Source organism: Ursus maritimus (assembly GCF_017311325.1).
Source record: "Ursus maritimus isolate PB19 chromosome X unlocalized genomic scaffold, ASM1731132v1 scaffold_X1, whole genome shotgun sequence".
NCBI classification, from domain to species: Eukaryota; Metazoa; Chordata; class Mammalia; order Carnivora; family Ursidae; genus Ursus; species Ursus maritimus.
The window spans coordinates 29,517,447-29,539,914 of NW_024423319.1; the positions used below are offsets into that span (position 1 = coordinate 29,517,447).

Here is a 22,468-nt window from a genome sequence, read left to right on the forward strand (position 1 = left end):
GGGATCACGCCCTGAGCCGAAGGCAGACGCTTAACCGCTGTGCCACCCAGGCGCCCCTGAAATTAAAGTACTTTAAAATTGAGGAATGGAACAAGAGCAATAAAAAGTAGGATGTGGAAATCATAATTTGTTTTACTTTTATTTATTTTTTTTTAAAAGATTTTATTTATTTATTTGACAGAGATAGAGACAGCCAGCGAGAGAGGGAACACAAGCAGGGGGAGTGGGAGAGGAAGAAGCAGGCTCATAGCGGAGGAGCCTGATGTGGGGCTCGATCCCGTAACGCCGGGATCACGCCCTGAGCCGAAGGCAGACGCTTTAACCGCTGTGCCACCCAGGCGCCCCTGTTTTACTTTTAAAATGAGATTTTAAAATGTGTAAGATAAGCCATTTAATTAGAACTGAACAATAGTGAAGCATGTCATTCTCTGTAACAATTAAGGTTTTAATTAGAAATTATTTCACTAATTGATCTTTTATTTCTCAAAGTGTTCAAGGATAAAATTTGGTGTCCTTTCATTTTTCACTCCAAGATGCAAATATTAATAGTACTAAGTAGTCTGGATCAACAGGATATTACTAGGATAATTCCAGTGAATCATCTCCTGTATGTTTTCCCATACATAAATTATATTATCCAAGAGGCCAGCCTCTTAAGCAAACCAACCAATCAACCAACCAACCTGCCTGCCTAATAGTCTCAACACAGATTAAAAACTGGTTCTCAATCACATTCATTCACTCCTGTTCTGATGGAGCTGTCGTCCTTTACAAGTGCTTAATTAGTTTTAATACAATATTAAACAAATTAGTGTTATAGTTCATTATATGTAGTCGTTCTTTTACCTGTTATAAAAAGTATAATAAAGTATACATATAAAATATAAAAACATATAATACAAAGTATATATTTACATGCATCAGCCTCCATGTTGACAGGCATGATTTCTTTAGGAACTATTGCTGAGAGGCTGGGATATTAAGAACAATTATATTTCATCTAATTTTTACTCCCTTAATACAACTAGTAACATTCTAAATGTAAGTGTTGTGAGGGGCTTTCCAAATATACTTTAATGGCCTAAGTCTTACAGGTTATAACTTGAGTAAGTTTCTGATTGCTTGAGACCTCAGAAGTGATGGTTATATTGACATAAGATGCATACATTTTCATTTTTTTCCTTTCATTATAAATCAGTTCTAGTGGATACTCCTTTAGAAATTGGAACATTTTGAGTTTCGTGAAGAGCCTTGACAGAGATATTCTCAAAATTAAGGAACCTAGATGAACAGAGTTAAAATATTTACCACATTTTGTTTGGGCATACATTCATTTCATATTCCCATTAACATATAACTGCTACATTATTAGTATTCTCATGAACAACAAAAAAGTAAAATATTTATTGTAATGAAATACCTGTGCAAACTGAGTCATTTGCCATTCTTACATTTTTTTAAGTACTATGCTTAGAAATACTGTATCCTCAGTAGCTGATTTGTATCCAAAGGAGGAACTTGGCTGGATATAATCATTATTTGACAAATGCCATATGACCTTCTGTTTGGGGACTATCAAATCCCTTGAATTGGAAATGTTCATGACTACCCCTGGGATAAATCCAGCTGTCTGTTTTGGGTCCAGAACATTAAAAAAAAGAGAAAAAGAAAAAAGAAAAGGAAAAATGCAGCTGCCAACAGAACACCACCAAACCACTGTAATAGTTTGCTAGAAGAGGACTGATCAGGCCTTCCTATTACTGCACAATGGGACAACCATCTGAGTTGAAATGCCGAATAATTGCAACTCCAAGACATCTGGATGTTTTTAACCTTCTCACATTGGATACAATCTAAAGAATATTTTTATATTTAGCTCATGTGTAATTTGCAAATTTTGGTGACCAAAATTGGAAAAGTATTAGTAACTTCCCAGTGGCTTTATAACTCGGTATTGGGCTGTCACCACTACCCACATTTTTAAAAATGTAAATTTACTCACTAGCCTGGAAGCTCCTTAAGGGCAAGGGCCACTTGTGTATTATTCATCTTTGTGCCACATCACCTAGAACCTAGTAGGTATTCAATAAATGTTCACTGAGGGGCGCCTGGGTGGCTCAGTCAGTTAAGTGTCTGCCTTTGGTTTAGGTCGTGATCCCGGGGTCCTGGGATCGAGCCCCACATTGGCTGCTCAGCGGCCTCCCTGCTTCTCCCTCTCCCTCTGCCTGCTGCTCCCCCTGCTTGTGCTCTCTGTCAAATAAATAAATAATATCTTTTAAAAAAATAAATGTTCATTGAGCTGAACTGACCTTGGCTGAGTATGTCCGATACATAGAAATGGCTAGATTGTAGGCTGGCTTGACACAAAGTTAATTTTGAAACTAAAAATGAACTGAAAACACATTGCCTGAGAGAAAACAGACTCTCCCTGTGTTCCTACTCTCAGGAATGTGGGTAGACTAGGTTTCCTTGAAGCATAAGACCTCAGGAGGCTGAGATGCTAGTTTAACCTCTTTGAATTGGCTTTCCTGCATGACCTAATGTTGAGAAACTGACCAGGCTCCCAGTGTAGAGTGACACCCCTGACTAACACCATGACCTGAGGGGAAGGAGGCCTCAGACCCAGAGGAAGGAGAAAACATACATATTTAGTTCACATCACCAAGGCAACAGAGTCACTATACCTCAGCATAGTAGGAAAAACAAGCACAGATGATGATGTTAAATATTTTTAAAGTGTTCCCTACACCCACTGTTAACAGTGGTTAGAAATAAGGATAAATTCTTTCAGAAACCAGGCAATTAAAGATTTTAACTTCTCTAATATATGTGTGCTTTGTTTTTCATTGCTAACACTCCAGAGGCAATCTTGGTCAATTAACATTAACTTAGTACCAAAAATAGAGGTTCAGAGTTTGGTTTTGACATCAATGACTCAGATATTCTCTTTTTAAGAATGTAAGGTGCTACAGGCCTCAAATAGGGTGCCTCATCCCTCAAATGGAGAGACATCTGAATTTGAAACCAGTAAGTCTGCATTAAATGAGACTGTTGAAGAAACCTACCCTGAAAGATGATTTATAAATGGGTCACTGATGAGACTATTTATACTTTCATCCATCGGGAATCAATAGTCAAATATAACAATATACTAAGTTATAGGATATGACTGTCACAACAAAGGCAAATATGCTACATAGAACTTAAAAATGATATAGGAAGTAAAATATCAGGGTTCCTCTACAGGCTGGGAAAGAAAGATCGTGGCAGACATAGCATTCTAATTAACAGTGACGTAGGAAAAATTCTCTAAGCCTTATGCCAGCCCAGATGAAATATTCCCCCAAATTTCAACCTTCCTTTACTCTTATCCACGTTCACCAAGAAACTTCCTGTTTACTGTGTACCCTAAGCAGACTTATCACTATAAATTAACACATTTACATTCTAATGTGGGACTCCTCAAGTCTTACAAGTTTCATTAGTGGGAAATAGTTCCTCAGTCTGAGGGTCAGACCCCAGATCAATAACCTTCACCTATGTTATATCTTGGGGGCCCACCTGCAACAGCCAGCCAAATGATCTCTTTTTACCCTCACCTTTCTCACCAACTTCTAACTGTAACACGGGTCACCACAATCTTGTAAATGTCTGTATCCATCTGAAAAATAAAATCACATGTCATATATTTGTAAACAACCAAATGAAAATGACTGAGACACTAGAACAGCAAGGTTATTAAGAAGAAATACCCACTGTCACTATATAAATTCCTGTTTAATTCTCGTTTAATTCCGAAAACAGCTTACTGTTCTTACTGAAATAGGTCCATGGCCTTCATGTGCCACTTATGATAGGAGATACACATTCTTTGGGGAATATAGTGGGGACCCAAATCTGAAAGTTCTGAGCATCTGTGAGTTTACCCAGCTTTGGGACAGGGCACTTAATAAATTCAACCTGAATCTCATCAAGCCTGTCTGTTTATGGGTTACACAGGGGACATAAAAACAAGTTAAATTACTTTACAGTGATACTACTGACAAAATCCAGAATGTGGGAAAAAATTGTATGACAAAACAACCAGATTTCTTCAATCATTAATTTAAAGGGGAAAAGACAAAAGGAGAACTTCTAACTTAACAGACTTAAACAAATAACCACCAAATGCCATATATGGACCTTGTCTGGGACCAATTTCAAGCAAACCAATGGTTAAAAAAAATTAAAAAGAGGGGGTGCCTGGGTGGCTCAGTCGTTAAGCGTCTGCCTTCGGCTCAGGGCGTGATCCCGGCGTTCTGGGATCGAGCCCCACATCAGGCTCCTCCACTGGGAGCCTGCTTCTTCCTCTCCCACTCCCCCTGCTTGTGTTCCCTCCCACTGGCTGTCTCTCTCTGTCAAATAAATAAATAAAATCTTTAAAAAAAAATTAAAAAGAGGCAATCAAGTTCACTTGTCACATATTTGAACTAGATATTTGATCATATTAAGAAACAGTTAAATTTTTTAGGTGTGATAATGATATTTTAGGTGTGGTGATAGTTTTTTTTTTAAAAAAAACACATCTTTTAAAGATACATATTAAAGTATGGATAAAATGATATATCTGGGATTTGCTTCAAAATAATTGGGGAGTGGGGTGAGAAGGAGTAAATGAGGGGCGCCTGAGTGGCACAGCGGTTAAGCATCTGCCTTCGGCTCAGGGCGTGATCCCGGCGTTATGGGATCGAGCCCCACATCAGGCTCCTCCACTATGAGCCTGCTTCTTCCTCTCCCACTCCCCCTGCTTGTGTTCCCTCTCTCGCTGGCTGTCTCTATCTCTGTCAAATAAATAAATAAAATCTTAAAAAAAAAAAAAAGGAGTAAATGAAATACAGATGAAGTAAGATTTGCCATGAATTGAAGCTGGGTGATGGACACAGAAAAGGTCCACTATACTATTCCCCACATACTTTCATATGTTTGGAATTTTCCATAATGAAAAGTTTAAAAACAACCTCAAGCAAAGAAACAAAAAACATACACAAAAGAGAAGGGGCATTTCCAGGGGGTAATGGGAGAAAATTCCCAGTCTAGCTTCCAGCCCCATTAACTAGTCAGATTCTCTGGGGGTCAGCCATATACTATCAAGTTCATTTACCAAGTCCTGCCCTTCATTTTACATCATTAGCCTAAGAAAGGACATCAAGTTGTCTGAGTTTGATTACTTACCAGACACCTCTTAATGTCCAAGTTTGCTACCCAATTTTAACTTGACTTAAGAAAAATTAAAATAATTTTTGAAGCTAACAGAATTTTAGCATCTGTTGAATTTATTCAGCATAACCACAGAGGTATTGTCTTCATGCTGTCACACATAGACACAAACACAGATACAGCACAATATCCATATTTAGCCAAATGCATTCCTTCCGAGGCTCATTTATATGTCTTCATATGCCACAGCCCATCATTTAAATAATGGATATTTTCAATGCCAATTCCTTTGTTGACTTTCTCACTGTAGAAGGAAAAAAGCATATAAACATATTGTTATGAATTTTTATAGGCTTACTTATGGTAAATATAATTCAAAGTGCATTGCTATTTTGCAATTATTGAGCCACATGTAGGGAATTTATTTATATTACATTAACATTATTGACTACATTAAACTACATTACTCTGCTGCAGTTCCTGTCTTAAAGTGATTCTAGTGATCTAACTAGTTGGTCTATAGAAACAAAGTAATGATGTCACCATACCAGGAGAACATCAAAGCGTTACACTTAACTGTGAAACAAAATTAACAGGAATAATTTGGTCATCAAAGAGTTCCAAAGTTTTTCAGTATACTGACTATATTTTGGTAATGTATCTTTAATATTTCCTTAATATTCTATACCACCAGGCCAAAACAGAAGATAAACACTGCGTGGTACTGAACTATGTCACTGTTTTAAAAACTAACAGTGGAGTGCCTGGGTGGCTCAGTCGGTTAAGAGGCTGACTCTTGATTTTGGCTCAGGTCATGATCCCACGGTCCTGGGACTGAGCCCGGCATATGGCTCCGTGCTCAGTGGGAAGTCTGCTCAAGGATTCTCTCTCTCCCTCTCTCTCTGTCCCTCCCCTTGCTTTCTTTCTCTAAAAAAATAAATAAATCTTTTTAAAAAATTAAAAAATAAAAACAACTAACAGCAAAACATCTTTCCTCCCACCCAATTTAAATCACACTAAATAAGAAGTTCCCAAAATACCACATACATACATATAAAACAGCTGTGATGGCACACAGTCCTTTTCAGAGTGCTTACAAACGAATGCAATCCCGGAGACAAAATAGGTTTCAATGGCTTCCCAAGTGTTAGGAAAAAATCAGAAATGAGGCTTCTGTGTTTAAATATTTGTAAGATGTGGTATGAATGAGAGCAAATTTCACCTGTAATTCTGACGCTTCCTGAGTAGGTTACTCATATCTCAAAAGCTAAGGGGGACTAACATGAGACTTACATATCTTCTGCAGACATCTTCATGACTCCAACACACAGAGCATGCTGTTTTCCTTCTGCCATGATTGCCTGAAAACACACAGCTAAGAAAACTATCTATCAAAATGCCTTAGAGAGGGGGTGTCAAACAATGATCACATTAATAGTAAAGCCACTTTGAACACATCCTGTATCCTCACCCAGACCACCAACACTCCTTGAGAACAGGGACCTAGCAGAGTCTGTAGGCACACTGTATATATTCAATAAATGCTAAATGAATGAATCTAATTATTACTCTTGGTTTTTAAGTTAAATGCTAGTACTATAACCCAATGCCAACAAAACCAAAATAAGTCATGCAAAAAAGGAGATGAAATTTCTTGCATGTAAGTATTGAAAACTGTGAAATAGGGGCACCTGGGTGGCTCAGTCATTGGATGTCTGCCTTCGGCTCAGGTCGTGATCCCAGGGTCCTGGGATCAAGCCCCACATCGGGCTCCCTGCTCAGCGAGAAGCCTGCTTCTCCCTCTCCGACTCCCCGCTTGTATTCTGGCAAATAAATAAAATCTTTAAAAAAAACTGTGAAAATAAATAAATATGAATTGTTCTAATGTTTTAGTCACTAAATGGTGGTTTTATGTAATAGACACATTAAAATAATAATTATATCCCCAATCTATCTTTAAGAACCCAGCGTAAGTTTCAACCTTTCTAGAACAATCAAAATGTTCTTGGTTATCATTTGAAGTGTTTAGAATGTTAAACACTGCAGGGCACCTGGGTGGTTCAATCTGTTAAGTGTCTGCCTTCAGCTCAGTTCATGATCCCGGGGTCCTGAGATCAAGCCCTGCATGGGGCTCTCTGCTCAGCATGGAATCTGCTTCTCCCTCTGCCTCTGTCTCTACCCTAGCTTGTGCTCTCTCACGTACACTCTCTCTCTCAAATAAATAAAATCTTTTTAAAAAATAGAATGTTAAACATTGCAGTACATATTTTACAAAGTAAAAGTTCAAGGGTACACAGTATCTCTCTGCACTAGTTTTGCAACTGTTTAAAGGTCTATAATTATTTCAAAATAAAAGTTAGTTAAAAAGCAAAGGCTAGGTACTAGGAAATTTTTCCATTTAAGGGAAACTCCAGAACTATTAACCTACGACACTTAGAAAAATCATAAACATAAAAAAAAACCTGTCCTCACAGAATACTATTCTCCATTTTCTCCATCTCACTTTCACTTCACACATTCATTCGATGTTCCAAAAATATTTGAGCACCTATTATGTGACTAGTATCTATGTCAGTATAAGCTGTTCCTAAGATATAAACATACACTTTATAATACCCTTAAATGTAACTGCCACAACAGACGATACTGTCCTTTTGAGTACAGGACACACTCTTAAACCCACTCCAATGGCCTTCCCACTCCACAGCGATTTCCCTATTCCTATCAAGTATTTTCTCAACCTGAAGCAAATGGCCACTTTATCTATGACAAAAGAGAAGATAACCTCTCATCCAGATTGTTGACAAAAACCTAGTTCATCTAGAATACAGCTAACCACCACTGTAGAAATGAAAATAATGCACAAGTCCAAACACATCATGAGTTTTAAGGACTACCTGAAACTTAAACATTTCTCTTTGAGAAAATATGTTCTGAGGCCCCAACAGCCAACTTAAAAATGAACTTTAAAATGAAAGTTGGGAATTGTCCATATTTCCCACTACCCACTTCTAATAGTCGACCTGGTACCTCAGCTCTTTTTCATTTTGAGCATTTACTCCAGTGTATATGGGTAAGCCAACAGTAAAACTAGCAAGCTGATGTCCAAAGAAGTGATCCAATCATATCATACATATTCTCTCCATTAATAATCAAATTTTATTATTATTTTCTTTAAAGATTTTATTTATTTATTTGAGAGAGTGAGCAAGCAAGACAGAAAGCACAAGCGGGGTTGGGGGGCGCAGAGGGAGAAGCAGACTCCCCACTGAGCAGGGAGCCCGATAAGGGGCTTGATCCCGAGACCATGACCTGAGCCCAAGGCAGACGCTTAACTGACTGAGCCACCCAACGCCCCAATAATCAAGTTTTATACTGTGTCCTGAGTCTGATAACACTGGGCCATAACTAGGCTGAAATGCAGCTGGGACTCTTATTACTTGTTCCCATTTAACTTCTAAGATGGGACATAATTTAGTCTCATTTAGAAATGATGTTCTTTCCCACATCTTGAAATGTAACCAGAAAGGTATGAGGTAACAGTAACTTCCAAAAAAGTACATCTAATCTTCTCTTGGACGACAGATCTTTCAGTAATGACAAAAATACTGTGAATACATTTTCAGCAGTTACAGCCTGGGAAGGATACAACAATCGTATCTACTGCAGCAGGGTAAAGTTTAGCTCCAGGAGAAGTTAAGCCTGGACACATGATATTTGCTCCACTGAGTACAAATTTGATGGCTCCTTTATCAACCTGCTGATGTGGCAGGACAAAAGGATCTAGAAGAAAAGAAATGTTATATAAATTAATGAGACTAATGACTCAACAGAAAAAGGCAAAGGACATGAACAAATATTTCCCCAAATTACAGTATTCTGACAGATGCAAAATAAAACTAAAATGCCATCCTTCACTTATCAAATTGGTAAATATTGTTTTAAAAGATTTTGTTTATTTATTTGTCGGGGGGGGGGCTGAGCACAAGCAGGGGGAGTAGCAGGCAGAGGGAGAAGCAAGCTCCCTTCTGAGCAAGGAGCCCAATGCGGGACTTGAACCCAGGACCCTGGAATCATGACCTGAGCTGAAGGCAGATGCTTAACCAACTGAGCCACCCAGGAGTCCCCACATTGGTAAATATTTTTAACAAAAGTAATTTCCAGTGCTAGCAAGAGTGTAGAAAAACTGGCATTCTTATATACTGCTAGAAGGCTTATAACTGGGTTCAATCTTTCTTTAGGACTACTTGGCAACATGTATCAATAGCCTTGAAAAGGTTCAAACTCTTTGACTCAGTATTTCTATTTCTAGGACTTTATCTTAAGAAAAATTAGAGATATATATTTAGGTAGAAATATATTCATTGTAGTACTACTCTTTATAATAGAAATAAATTGGAATGAACCTAAATGTCCAACAATAAAGATATAAATGACTTAAGGTATGTATAGTATACATAAAATAGAACCATATTTTTGGAGACAATGTAATACCCTAGTAAATGTTCATAATATAATATTAAGAGAAAAAACAATTTAAAAAACTACCAAAGAGATCAGTGGGTGCTAGGGGTTGAGGGGAAGGAGAGGGGGAGGAGGTAAAGACAAAGAGGTGAAGCAGAGGATTTTTAAGGCAGTGAAACTATTTTATAATACTATGATAGCACATAGTGATACTGTAACAGTGGATATATAACATTATGCATTTGGCAAAACCCACAGAATGTACAATGCAAAGAATGAACCCTAATGTAAACTATGGACTTTGGTTAATAATAATGTATGAATGTTGGTTCATCAATCATAACAAATGCATTACATCAATATAAGATGTTAATAACAAGGGAAGGGGGGTAGGCAGTATATGGGAACTCTGTACTTTCTGTTCCATTTTTCTGTAAACCTACAACTGTCCTAAAAAAGAAACTCCATTAATTAAAAACTACTTAATGAAGAGACCAATTAAAAAAGGAAAAAATATATACATTTATACACACATACAACATAGAAAATAATTGGATGAAAATATGCCGATAGGGGCACCTGGGTGGCTCAGTCGGTTAAGGTTCTGCCTTCAGCTAGGTCATGATATCCAGGTTCTGGGATCCAGCCCTGCATAGGGTTCCCTGCTCAGCGGGGAGTCTGCTTCTCCCTCTGCCCCTCCCCCACTTGTCTCTCTCTCTCTCTCTCTCTCTCTCTAATTTTTTTAAAAAAAGAAATACATTGATATACTAACCATGGTTATCTCTAGGTCATGGAAATACAGGTGATTTCATTTCTGTATTTTCCAGCTTTCTAGAATGAACATGAATTTCTTTTGTAATCTCAAAAAAATTATTTTTGTGTGTATATGTGTGTCTACTAATAGTTCATAATCTAAGAAGTAAAGGATCCCTGAAGGATTCAAAACCTTTTTTTTTTAAGATTTTATTTATTTATTTGACAGAGAGACAGCCAGTGAGAGAGGGAACACAGGCAGGGAGAGTGGGAGAGGAAGAAGCAGGCTCCCAGCAGAGGAGCCTGATGTGGGGCTCGATCCCAGGACTCTGGGATCACTCCCTGAGCCGAAGGCAGACGCTTAACGACTGAGCCACCCAGGCACCCCAGGATTCAAAACTTTTTAGACCTCTCAGTACTTTCTAGGAATAATAACTGGTAAAACTTATTCACTTTAATGTCTTACCACTAGCCTTCCCACTAGTCAGAGAACAAGTAAGTCTTCTTCCTACTGAGACTACAAATTAAACATGGCTCCAAATTTAAACACCTTATTGAAAAAGGAACCTGAATGAATCACGATTTGTTTCTTAGTTAATACCTGCCCTTTAGTAATAATGATGGTGATGATGATCCTGATCACGATGATGATAATAATATGTAATAGTAGTGGACATTTTTTGAACAACGACTACATCATTACAATGGCTATCATACACTGAGCCATTACTGTGTTCCGAGCATTGTGTTAGATGCATTATATGCACAGTCTCATTTAATCCTCACAACCCTCGGAGATAATACAATATATCCTTTTTATTAAAATTTTTATTTATTTATTTGAAAGAGAGAGAAAACAGGAGCATGCACGCGGGAGGAGGAGGAGAAGGAGAAGGAAAAGGAGAGGATTCCAAGGAGACTCAGCACTAAGCACAGAGACTGACGCAGGGACAATACATCCATTTTTAAAGATAAGGCAGTAGGGATGCCTGGGTGGCTCAGTCAGTTAGCTGTCTGCCTTCGGCTCAGGTTGTGATCTCACAGTCCTGGAATGTAGTCCCACATGGGGCTCCTTGCCCAGCAGGGAGGCTGCTTCTCCCTCTGCCTGCTGCTCCCCCTGCCTGTGCTCTCTCTCTGACAAATAAATAAAATCTTTAAAAAAATAAAGATAAGGCAATAAAGCTTAAACAAGTTAAGTGACTTGACCTGTTTAAGTGGCTTGGCAAAAATGACATGCACTGGGAATTGAATCTAGGAGTACCTAACTCCAAGTATGCTTTTAACCACCATATAACCCTGCTTCTTGCATATCAGTAACTTTAGGATGTCCCCAAAGGTGGGTTCCCAGCAAAATATTATTAAATAGGAACATTTTTCTCTTCCAATTTATTATGCAAAGGCTTAACATACAGGAAAACCATAAGAATAGTTCAATGAACACTTGGACCCCACCCATTTAAATTGAACAATGGTTCATGAACCCTTTGCTCTAGTTGCTTTATCTTTCTATTTATGCACACACATTTTGTCCTCCACCATTTGAATTTTCCGATATAATGCTTCACTATAAATAAGTACATATCACCGAAAAATAAAGTCATTCTCCTACATAACCACAATACTATTATCATACCTAAAAATTTAATAATAGTTCCACAATATTGTCTTATAGCCAAACCATATTCAAATTTCCCCCCAAGAGTCTAAGAAAGTGTTTTATATCTTTTGAGGCAGTGGAGGAGGGCTTGAATTTTGTTTTTCAAACCAGGATCCAATCTAGATTCATGCAATACATTTGACTATTTTGTCTTTGTCTTCTTTTAGTTAAGTAGGAATTAATGTCATCAAAATGTCCTAAAGTCACCAAAATATTTTCATTTTAAGCTTTTCCCATTGCATCAGGTCTCGGTTTCTCTCCATTGTACTTTTTTAACCTGAGGAAATCAATACTTAAGCAACTGTAAATAACCCTTTCTAAATATTAAAACGCTTCACCCCTTTTAAGACTTGCCTTACTGCTCCAGACCTCCACTCCACCAGGTAGGTAACTCAAAACTGATCTCTTCTTACCAAAAACCAAACTCATCAAGTTACCACTACCATCTACAGAGCCCTGCAGTTGCTCCCTTCCTTTCTGCCTCTTGGCTAGAATGCCAGAAATATACTGGTTTGAAAAGCAGAAATTTTAACTTCACAGTTGAAAACCTCTTGTGTGTGAGGATTGTATATTCTTTGGATTTTCTTTTGTAATGTACTCAATCTAACAATATACAAATGTTGAATATGTAATAAACATTTTTTCGTTTTATAACACCTGACCTTGGCACTCAACTAACAATAACTGGGACTCCCACAATTAGCCAGCGCTTTCCCTTATATAGAGTTATCTCTATGAGGCAAATCTAGACACAAATTTAAAAGAAGGAAGTGCTCACAGCACTTATCACAGTTTGCGAATATATATCCGTGTAATTACCTAATTGTTGTCTATTCTTCCAACTGGACTGTTAGCTTCATAGGGACAGGAACAATGTCTGCCTTTGCTTCCCATCATATTCTCAAGTAGCTAGCTCAGTGCCTGACACATGGTAAGTTCAATAAATATTTGCTGAATGAATCAATGTTCTTTCTTGGCCTTTCTGGAATGCATAATGAGAAAATTTGCATTTTTCAGATTTACCACAAGATGGGGATTCATTTCAGTTTTATATTCCCTATCACCTAGTATTAATAAATAAGTTAACTACCAGAAGTCACTTTCAACTCCTTTTGTATCTTTTCATATCCCCAAATACATATTTTCTAACGAGACTTACATTTGTGAAGTAACCTTAGGGTTGGATAAAAAGGCCCTTCTCTTTGCCTAAAAAATAGTAATTCTCCATTTACTGTAAGGATTTCTATATGTTCATGGCTGTAAGACAAATGTCACAAAGTACCAAGTTAGATATTTTCTTTTAAAAATGAATATGCCAAACATCCTTTAAATAACAAAAAATATGAAACATACATATACAAAGATACAGTAACCTCTTTTTAATTTCATTAAATATCTACGCAAAAAACATTGTTTAAATTGTTTCACCTACCATACCAGTCCAGTAGAGAAAAAAAAGAAAAATATGACCTACTACAATTTTATTTCACATTTTATTATTTTAATTTCATTGTTAGATAATTCAATAAAACAAATATCTACAGTACAAACTGAAATAAATTCATGTCTGAATAAAAACACTTAACACTTTAATAAAACAATCAGTACACAAAGCCACATTTTTCAGGAACATAGAGAAACACTTGAAAATACAAATATTGATGTTTTAGAGTTATTCTATTTATCTACTCCTGTAATTAATCTACCAATGGTTAATGTGAAAATAATTCCGTTTATTATGAGTGCAATCTAATCATACACTATTCAGCTACTCTGAGCTTTATATGGAGAAAAATAAAGACTTACCATCGCACTATTTTGACAGGATCTTTCTTAGGCATGATTTGATTAAGCCATGGTTCAATACCTGGAAATTGTTCTATCAATTGGTTTTTAATACCCTTTATAACTGAGGTTTTCAACTGGATGCAGTTGGACACATTTTCTTTTTCATCAAATCTGTCAAATGATTTTTGCAAGAAAAAAGGCATTTCTAAGCAGACATATCAAAATAGCTAAAGGTATTGTTTTAATTGTCATCTATTCCCAAGTAAGTATTTAGATGGCTAAAATAATTATGAAATAAATTGTTTTTTAAAATACCATTTCCCTTTAATTCTGCCCAGCACAAACCAGTGTCTCTATACAATATTAAACTGTCATGTATACACAATGGGGGGCAGGGGGGAGGATATGAGACGTATTTCACATTATAATCTGTCATCAGCTACACAAATGCCTTTCCTGTAAAACCCTACTCAATTCTACACAGGAAGAAACAGATTCCCACCTATAACAAAACCTGTGTGAAAAAAACAAAAGTAAAACAAAAAACCTCAGGCGCTAAGACACAAAAGAACAGCCCAAATATAACACAGAAAACTGGCCCCTGCTAGGCTAAGTAATCTGCTTAGATTTTTTTTTAAGTGATGATGACGATCATTTCTAAGATCCCTATTTATTTTTGTTCAAAATTTCATGCACAAAACCCACCTTCCTTTGCCCATGTTCCCCCTTTGCTTTTTGCGTCTACCAAGTCTGGAAGGTAAACCCACTAGCTAGGTTCCCAAAGAATTTTTGTCTTCCTTACACTTAATAGTCTATGGGGCAATCACGCTATTTTCAAGCCAAGGTTAATCTGGCATCTAGGCAATAGGCATGACAGGCCGCTTGCTTCCTGTCACCCAGACTCCTTCACTCCCATGACCCAGGAAGTCAAGCCTTCCCTTATTCGGTTCATAACTAATAAACATATGGCAGTGAGTGCAGGGCTCTCCTCTCAGCTAAAAAGGCTTTACCCTTAAATCACAGTGCAAGGATGTGATTGGTAGAACCCTAAGAACAGGGATAGGATTGGGAGAGGGGGCAAAAGAGAAAGAGGGGTAAGGAAAAAGAAAATGAGAGTGGGAGGATCAAAACCCGTTTGAAGATTACGGATGAAAAGGTTACAGTGTTGCAAGTTGCGAGTGAGAACATAGTACTATAGAAGACCTCAGGGAGTAAGGATGGCAGGGGCGGGGGAGAGAGAAAGAGGATCTTTGCTCTCGCCCTCTTCCCCACCCCCACCCCCACCACCTTTGTGAGCAGCCGATGGAGGCCACAGCATGTCCTTACTTCTTGAACATGATCCAAGGTGAAGGGGGCGACGATAGGGAAGGGCCCGGAATGGGAAAAAAATAAATTAGCAAGGGTCCAGCAGACACTCTTAACACGAGGAAGGCCAGCACTGACAGTCGGAACTGTTGTCGTTATCCGGAAAGGGAGACAGCCAGCTGCACTTTACGGTTCTCAATGAAATTTGACTACTTCCGCTCCTCTGAACACGTCGGCGCTTTTGCCGGCCCTTTTTGGGCTACGGATTCCCCTCCAAAGAGGAGAGCTGGAAGGGCGGGACTAGAGAAGGAAGAAGAGATAAAACAATCATTCCAGCTGCAGGAAGAGAAGAATGAAGGGGGTGGGGTAATCAATCAAGGCCGCGTCTATGGCAGTTGCGTCAGTTACGGGTTCCTCAAAGGGTCAAGATTATTCCGTGTGTTTGGTTGCTACCTGCTTATTAACCTAAGCAATTTTTTGGTGGGAATGGTATTTGTTCCCTGAGACAACCGAATGGATCGGTGCTTACCGACCACCGCGAACCCAGGCAAGCCTCATGGCATCTTGTTAATGTTTTCACGGGCTTGCCAGGTTTAGCAAGCCAAAATACAGGATATCCAGTTAACTTTGAATTTCAGATAAACAATGAATATATATATATTATATATATATATATATATATAATATATATATGCATATATATATATATATTTTTTTTTTTAGTATGACTACACCTCATGCAATATTTCGGACATACTTATATATTTTAAATTTCCTTGTTATCTGAATGTAATTGGGAGTCTGGTATTTTAATCTGACAACCACATTCACCAGCCACAGTGAGGTGCCCCCATAGAATTATTCACTAGGTTGCTGTCCCCTGCCTCAATGTACCTACAAGTTGGGCTATAACTCAAGGGAGCTAATTTCCCTGACAATGGAATGGCCTCCAGGCAAGCTATACAAGACTAATCTGATTGAAGAGATAACAGTTAAGGAAACACTTTTCACTAGTGTAATTTTAAAAAGAGTGAATCCAAAGTTTTGATCAGCAAAGAAACCATAGAAAAATACAAAACCCTAACTAAACAAGCACCATCCAGGCAGTGGAGTGGATGAGCACTCACCTATAACAAATACACCAGTCTCTCCAGGGAGCAAATACTCTATATTGGGGAGATGGGTGTTTGGAGCAATCATAACAAACACTATTATGTATTTGAACTGTACAACTAACTCACCTTGCCTTGATTCTATGGTAGGGACAATCTTCTGATTATAATTTGGTTTCCCATGAAGATCTCCCCGAGAAGAATTTGCCTTTTTTTTTTAAAGATTTTATTTATTTACTTGACGGAGAGAGAGAGAGACAGTGAGAGAGGGAACACGAGCAGGGGGAGTGGGAGAGGGAGAAGCAGGCTCCCTGCTGAGCAGGGAGCCCCACGCGGGGCTCGATTCCAGGACCCTGGGATCATGACCTGAGCCGAAGGCAGATGCTTAACGACTGAGCCACCCAGGCACCCCGAATTTGCCAATTTTTAAAAATTTAATTATTTATTTGAGAGAGAGAGAGAGAAAATGAGTGGGGGGAGGGGCAGAGGGAGAGGGAGAAGCAGGCTCCCCACTGAGCAGGGAGCCTGAGGAGGGGCTCAATCCCAGGACCCTGAGATCATGACATGAGCCAAAGGCAGATGCTTAACTGCTGAGCAACCCAAGTGCCCCAAATTTGCCATTTTCAATTCAAATCCTCATGAACAATTGTTTGTCTTTGTAAATTAATAAATTGTCGTTCTGGTTTATACATCAGTCTCTTGTGAATGTCCTTAGCGTGAATCGGCATTTCCAGCATCAATCAACTCTGTGACATTTAGAATATTGAGTTTATGAACATGCAAAACTGAAGCCCAGACCCCGAGCTGTGGTTGGTGCTACACTGTCAGGCTTCTTGCCAAACAGCTTCCTCTCCTGGCACATCACCCTGGGAGCCTGCCATGTAACAATAAATACATTATAACAACAATAAACAGTTATTAAGTCGCTTGAGATGAGTGAAAAAAAGATCCCATTGAATCTGTACATGTTAACAGCATAGTAGTAACTATATATCCCACTAGTAAATAAAATGTAACCTGATAGAACCCCGAATTAGTAACACCTAGATGGACTTCTACTTTCCTGAAACTGTTTGAGAAACCTACTAATTAAAAAGTCAAATATTTGCAGTGCTATAAATAATAGCTAACTTTTAATTCTATAAAATCATGCATACTCTATCCAAATTATGACAAATCTCATATGCATGGGAATAGATATATAACAACATGTACATACATATTTTAATCCACTTTCATACACTCTGATGATCACAGAAAATGAATCTGAATTATGACAAATGCAAAGTTAGGTCATTAGTATTAATGAGGTACTTAGTTCTGTATGTGTGCATGAATACCTTCATAACCCACCTACACAAATACATAAGCAGGGCCTGATTTTCACTGCAATGTGTTTCTGGTTTTGTGTTGTAAATGGTATCATCATAAAGTGGATTTTGTTTTTCCAAGGTTATAATGGGGGGTTTGCTCCTGACAAAGGACTCATCTTCAAATAAATCATTGCTATAACAAATAATATATCATAAAAGAAGAAATACCCTAAACTAAACCTCTTCAAAAATTAAAATAATGAAAAATATTAAAATAATGGGGCACCTGGGTGGTGCAGTTGGTTAAGCATCTGACTCTTGGTTTCCACTCAGGTCATGATCTCGGGGTCATGGGATTGAGCCCCACATTGGGCACGCAGTCTGCTTGAAGATTCTCTCTCCCTCTGCCTCTCCCACTCCTGTGATCTCTCTCTCTCTCTCTCAAATGAGTAAATTAATTAAAATAAATGGGGTGCCTGGGTGGCTCAATCAGTTGGGCATCTGCCTTCGGCTCAGGTTGTCCTGGGATCAAGCCCAGTGTGGGCTCCCTGCTCAGCAGGGAGCATGCTTCTCCCTCTCCCACTCCCCTGCTTGTGCTCTCTCTGGCTCTCTCTCTCTCAAATAAATAAATGAAATCTTAAAAAAAATAAAATAATGAACTTCATTTATTCATGCAATAAGTAGTTATGAAGGACCTTTATGTTTTAGACATACATGTTCTCTGTACTCTAATTTACGCATAAATGTTCCATGCAATTTACGAGGTTCTTCAGTGTACATGCAGCATAGTACACAGAAAACCCAAGTCTATCATACATTTTACTAAAATAAATAACCTAGCTATAAGAAACATTAAATGTTCAACAATTGTTATTTGCCTCCTTTAAACTTTTGAAAGGATTTTTTTAGGGTCATCTTGACACAAGGCTCTAAAACGCTGCCCAGGGAAAATTGCAATAAGACTGCCTTTTCTTCTTCATAAGCTTCCTTGAGCAATAAGCTGGCACCAAAACCCTTCAGCACCCAGTAAAGAGGTTTCTTTAGGAGCTAGGCCACAGCTTTGAACACCGGAGGAACTGCTTTCACTGCAAGAAAGAACTGGGCCACTGCCAGACCCCTGCTGGGCCTCACATCTCTCAGAATCTACAGCCCGTGACATCTTCCATTAAGGTCACTTCTCCCACAAACTGCCTCTCAGCCCTACACCTCAGAACGCTCTGAAGCCCAGCTTTCTCCCCCTCACAAGGGCAAGGCATATCTAAGAATCACACCGCTACCCCCACCAGCAATCACTCTGTAGAACACAGGTGAGAAAATGCACTGAGCCCCTCCGATGCCTGAATCCTTCCATGCTGAGCAATATAAGGAACACCAACAAAACAGCAGCTCCTGCCTCCAGTGCCAAATACAGGTAAATTTGGAGAGAGCTGAGAGCCTCCTGTGTATCAGAAGATTGTTAGGACTAACCACCTTGCCAAACTTGTGATAAGTCAAACTCACCGTGCTCATTCATATCCTTGTTTTCCTCTGCCACTGCCCAGTACATCAGCACTCAGTTCAACTTATTTGCTATGTGACCTTGGGCAAGTGACTTGAATTCTGTGGCTGTCTTCTCATCTAAACAATAAAGGCTCTACTTTATGAGGTTGCTATAAGGATTAAATGAGATAATCCATGCAAAGCATTGACAGTTATTATATTTTTTAAGTAAGCTGTACCCCCAATGTGTTTCTTGAACTCACAACCCTGAGAGCAAGAGTCGCATGCTCTACCAACTAAGCCAGCCAGGCACCCCTACTATTGTTACTATTAAATTACCATATTGTTATTGTTTTCCCCCATATTCCTCCGTGCTTCTTATCCCCCCACCTGACCTATCATTTCTACCTTAACTTCTGGTGTTTCTGCTATGGCTTCTAGAACACCATTCCATGATTAACGAACTCTCCTACCATTCTCCAACTCATCTCTGAATATTCATGGCTTTCCTGTGAGGATGGAGCTTCCGTTGCAGACCTTTCAAGTGAAAGTGATTTATACCAACACATGCATGTACTGCAGAGTCAGGAGGTGAGGTGGGCATCCTTCCTCTTCTAGCCACATTACAACTTCCAGATAATTCTTATTTCATGCTCAGGTGACAAACCCCGATTCTTCCTGTAAGTTTCATACTATTTGGTTATGCCTCAATACCTTTACCCGTTCACTGAAGATCCTGGCATCTGGTTCACAGCCTCTCCAGTCCCCACTCCACCCCCATAAAGTATTGTTTACCAAAAAAAAAAATTTTTTAAACCCCTCCAATATATATTTCACCCACAAAGTGAAAAAAGTAAAAGCAAAATAACATGCATTGTATGATCCTAACGATGTTTTTTAAAAGCTCATATGTACAATGTATATGTAAATACACCAAAAAATTTCTGGAAGGATACACGGAAAACTATCACGTTATTAAGGTACTCACAATGGCAGGGAGCTGGGGCCAAATGCCCTGGTCTCAGGCTTTGGGAACTCTTCGAGTATGGTTAGGGGTTCAGGAGGGGACAGGGGTTAGCCAAGACAGAGGAAGCAGCAGCAGGCACGGATTCCCCCTTCCCCTGTGGCTCAGTCTTGCCCCTCAGCCAGGCCCTACCAGGCTAGGGAAGGGGGACAGGTGATCGGGCGGCTTCTCTGGGGCCAGGGCCTGGGTCTGGGTCCCAGGCAGAAGGGCAGGGCTGGTCCTGGAGGACAGGTGAGCTGGCTCCGCATGTCTCAGCAGCCACAGGGCTAAGGGGTCCACGGCCTGGGCGCTCTGAGGCTGCGACAGCTGCGCAGGGGGAAGCGTCCGCATACTGAATGCCTTGAGCCCATCCTCTCCGGTCAGGCTGGCCCGAATCGATCTTGCTGCGGTCGGTGCGGGCACACTGCAGGAAAGCCTCTTCCACGTTCTCACCTGTGAGGACGCTAGTGTCCAGGAACATTAGCTCATTCTCCAGGGCAAAGCGAGAGGCCTCCAGGAAAGTGACCTCGCGCTCGGGGTCCGGGTCTTTCTTGTAGCCACAGAAGCTGACCGCGATGTGGGGACGAGCCAACGCGCGGGCATCTGTGGGCCAGACGGCCAGCGAGTTGTACAAGGCGTACACGCAGGGTTCCAGCCGCCCCTCGGTAGTAACTCCGTGTCACTGACCGAAAAGGCTCCTGGCCGGCTGTGTCCTGAATCGGGAGCTTCACGGTCTTCCCACCCACGTGGACCACCCGAGATCCCAACTACTCGCCGACTGTGTGCTTGGAGTCATGTTCGAACTTAACTTATTCTCAATGAACCGATGAAGGAGACATGATTTGCCAGTTCCTGCACTGCCAATCACCAGGAATTTGAAGGGGAGGTCGGAGGTCGCCACTATGAGGCGGTCGCGGCCGCAATATGGCGCCGCAGTCCCGCGCGCTCCTCGGCGGGCAGCCGCTCCACTCCCGCTGCAGCCCTGGCTCCTTCCTACTCCCCGGGCCGGCGCTGCCACTTCATCTTGGAGATTTTTCTATGTCAGAGCATAGTTGAGAGACAGATAGATAGATGTACTTCATTGCTTTTGATGGCTGTAGAGCATTCCATAGTATGTGTGTACGATAACTTACTTAACTAGTCTCCTTCTGATCGTCACCTACAACAAGATTGAAGAGTAGGATGGAGCCATAGAACTCCAATGCTCCTCAGACCTTCCACCGGCCTCCCATCATCAGGGGTCAGGGCCCTGTGCTCTAACACTTAATCTTAACCTCAAAAGTCCTCAACAGTATCAGTAGGTCACTGGGAACCCTATACACAGCCCTGCCCCTGGCAGAAGTCAAGAACAAACTCATACACTGGGACTAACTCCTTCTGGAGGTTTTCATCCACTGTCAACAGTAGTCAACAGGGGGTCCCGAATGGGGGCAAATTTCAAGCCTCCCCAAACTTCCTCACCTCTATCTACAAGAGTCCAGACATGCAGTGCTCCTTACCACCTCATCGTCACTATCTACCTTGAGTCCACCAGTGACTGCTTTCATCAGCATATCTATCTCCATTTATGTTAGTCCCATAAGAAGCCCCAGACTCTCTAGTCACCACCCCTCATCTCACCCACTCTCATCTCTATGTCTCTGTACATCCCCTATTCTGTCCCCATCTCCCAACCTGCTGTCTTCCCATCTCAGTAAATGGCAATTCCATCCACTCATTTTCTTGGGTCAAAAATAGTCTATGTCATCTCTCTCACATCTTACATCTAGTCCATCAGCAAATATTAACACCTTTACTTTCAAAATATATCCAAACTCTGGGGAGCCTGGCTGGGTCCAGTCAGTACAGCATGCAACTCTTGATCTCGGGGTCATAAGTTCAAGCCAAGGTCATGTTGCACCTAGAACTTATTATATATATATATATATATATACATATATATATACATATATATATAGTCTCCAAAATCTGATCACTTTTCACATACCTCCACCACTGTGACCTAGTCAAATCTGCTATCATCTTTCACCTTGACTACCAATCTAGCCTCTTAATTTGCCTTCTGGCTTCCAGTCATGTGCCTGCCCCCATCTTACAGTCTACTTTTTACAGCAGATAGGGTGAACCTTTTAAAACATAAGTCAGGTAGGGGCACCTGAGTGGCTCAGTCAGTTAAGCGTCTGATGCTTGGTTTCAGCTCAGGTCTTGATCTCAGGGTCATGAGTTCCAGCCCTGCCTTGGGCCCCACGCTGGGTGTGGAGCCTGCTTAAAAAATAAATAAATAAAGCATAAATCAGATCATGTAACTCTCCTGCTCAAAACTCCCAGCGGCTTCCCACCTGAGTGATAATAAAATCCAAGGTTATCACCGTGACCTAAAGACCCTGCACCATCTGGC

General features: G+C 40.0%; 1 protein-coding gene and 1 pseudogene across 1 annotated transcript; both read right to left on the bottom strand.

Moving 5' to 3' along the window:
• Positions 1–5,291: 5,291 nt before the first annotated feature.
• On the bottom strand, positions 5,292–15,498 carry MCTS1 (MCTS1 re-initiation and release factor). The gene is made up of 6 exons (XM_008709749.2): positions 15,185–15,498; positions 13,877–14,029; positions 13,230–13,327; positions 8,846–8,979; positions 6,490–6,557; positions 5,292–5,500 (listed from the first exon to the last, which is right to left on the bottom strand). Exons 1-6 carry the CDS (start codon positions 15,193–15,195, stop codon positions 5,419–5,421), a joined length of 546 nt encoding a protein of 181 aa, XP_008707971.1. The 5' UTR covers positions 15,196–15,498; the 3' UTR covers positions 5,292–5,418.
• Positions 15,499–20,227: 4,729 nt separating this feature from the next.
• LOC121101871 lies at positions 20,228–21,635 on the bottom strand (annotated as a pseudogene).
• Positions 21,636–22,468: the final 833 nt, after the last annotated feature.